Raw genomic sequence first — 2,050 nt, 5'->3', positions numbered from 1 at the left:
TTTTTTTTTTTTTTGATAATTATTATAATCGCGTTAACGCTTGTGCGAATTGTATTGCGAATAGATTGACAAGAATATTAAGACTGTCAAGAATAATGGTTAAAGGCAGCGAACAAATGAGTTTATATTTAATTTATATTCCACACGTGTTGAGCTAATTTAAATTTAATCTCGAGTTTCGTAATTTATAAACGACGCGTATGTAACATATTCAAACATTGACCGCGAATGTATTATTACAATTATTTACAATTACAACTTTTTTATTCATCATTACTTTAATATTTAACCCTCTTTCGCATCCTTAAGCTATCTTGTATCGTTCATATTCACGTACTCGTATAGTTTATCAGTATATCGATGTTCAAATTGCACGAAGTGGAAAATGGATAATATTACGTGATAGTTCGAGATACGATGTCAAAGAGCGCATGCGAGAAATAAATTTGATCGGAAACGTGGGAAAAATCTGAAAATTTCGGATACTTCGTAAAGATAGATTGAATTCTCGAAAATATCTCTTGACGTATGAATATTGGGATCTCCAAAAGATTTCGATCAATCCGAATTCGCATCTCGAGACGAGCTTCCTCAAATACTCGATCAGTAGCTCGTAAACATTTCCATTCTGACCGATTGTATTCGAGAAAATTCGCCCCGAAGAAGGAGAATACGATTCTCGAAATCTCGGAATGTCACTCACAACGGGATAGGAATCTCATTCATCGAGATTTCCATAATTTCCATAATTAAATATTTCTCAATCGTACACACGCATCGTTTCTCGATCGAACAACGAGTTCAACAATAAAATTTCTCTGTAAATTTCATTTCTAGTTTCCATCGAGAGGATCATTTTCCTCGTTCGTCGATTGTTAAAGAAAAAAAAAAATGATTCGATATTTTCTTCGATTATTATTATATTATCTCTTACCCCAGCTTCCGTGAGCGCGCCCACTATGGCGGGTAAAAGAAACGCTGAAATAGTTCCTGGAGTATTCGTAATACCCATTAAAATTCCAGCATAGTTTGGCGCCAAGTCGTTGTGGTTGGCAAGATGGCCGACAAAAATGGAACCTCCTAACATTACGCTAAGCATCAACAGTATGACGGCAATTACTCGATAGCAACCGATATAAGCGATGATAAGCAGAAAAATACTCGGTGGGATGCAACCTGTGAAAATGATTAAGAATTATTATGGATGCCATATCGATTTTAAAGTTTAAGAATTAGGGTTTTTGGATTTTTTACTTACTCATGCCTACCGCGATCTTTCGTCCACCGGTTTGATCCCAATAATTCTTCAGTCTGCCCCAATCCAGTATCCTTCCCAAGATCGGATTCATTATTGCGGCCAAGAGATACGGCAAGCAACTTAGAACTGCGTTCTGGTAATTTATCAAATCAATATCGATATAGATTTTGACAAATCTTATAATATAAGCCAATAATTAAGCCATCCCACGAGTGATCAACAAGGAGGTTATATGCATGTACTTATTGCTTACTTTAACTAATAATAATAATTATTTCGTTTCAGTTTTAAATAATTAACTTGTAGACTCTTTTGTAGATCTTTCGTTTTCAAAAATTGCAACGAATGAAACGGTTAATTAATTAAAGTTAAGGAGAAAGATTATAATAAATACGATTACGTGTTTACATCGATTAAATTTTTCTTACTTTTCCCTGTTATTTATTATCGTTACGTATATTACACGGATATTACAGCGAATCAAGAATGTTTCCATTCGTTGGTTCAAAATTTACAAATTACAATAATAATTGTATCGCTTTGCGTTAAAAAAATTTACACGAGAAAGAATGGAGCACTTATGGGATGATCTCCGAGAAAAGAAATTTTAAGAAAATTTATACGACTCACGGATTGAATATCGAATCTCAGAATCTTGTTCATATACATGGGCAGCTGCGTGAGCAAGAAGTACCAAGCAAAGTTTCCGAACGTGTTGGTGTAAATCAGGGCCAGAAACGGGACCGACGTGAAAATGGCTTTCCACGGTACTTTCATCTGAACCGATTCAAG

General features: G+C 34.8%; 2 protein-coding genes across 6 annotated transcripts in view; one reads left to right on the top strand and one right to left on the bottom strand.

Annotated features, from left to right (window-relative positions):
- LOC102680787 (teneurin-m) overlaps nt 1–2,050 on the top strand; it is a 605,289-nt gene that overhangs the window by 119,175 nt on the left and 484,064 nt on the right. The window lies entirely within an intron of this gene.
- Nucleotides 1–2,050, bottom strand: part of LOC102680645 (sialin-like) — a 4,341-nt gene that overhangs the window by 362 nt on the left and 1,929 nt on the right. The window contains exons 4-6 of the mRNA XM_031508008.1: nt 1,889–2,050; nt 1,259–1,391; nt 936–1,176 (exon numbers count right to left, since the gene is read on the bottom strand). The exon at nt 1,889–2,050 is cut by the window's right edge and continues 4 nt beyond it. Of these exons, the coding sequence (XP_031363868.1) occupies nt 936–1,176; nt 1,259–1,391; nt 1,889–2,050 (536 nt within the window). The remainder of the gene's footprint in view (nt 1–935; nt 1,177–1,258; nt 1,392–1,888) is intronic.

This window comes from Apis dorsata, unplaced genomic scaffold, assembly GCF_000469605.1.
Source record: "Apis dorsata unplaced genomic scaffold, Apis dorsata 1.3 scaffold_74, whole genome shotgun sequence".
In the NCBI taxonomy this organism is placed as follows: Eukaryota; Metazoa; Arthropoda; class Insecta; order Hymenoptera; family Apidae; genus Apis; species Apis dorsata.
Note: the sequence above shows the minus strand (reverse complement) of the source record. Positions and strands in the feature narration are given on the sequence as shown.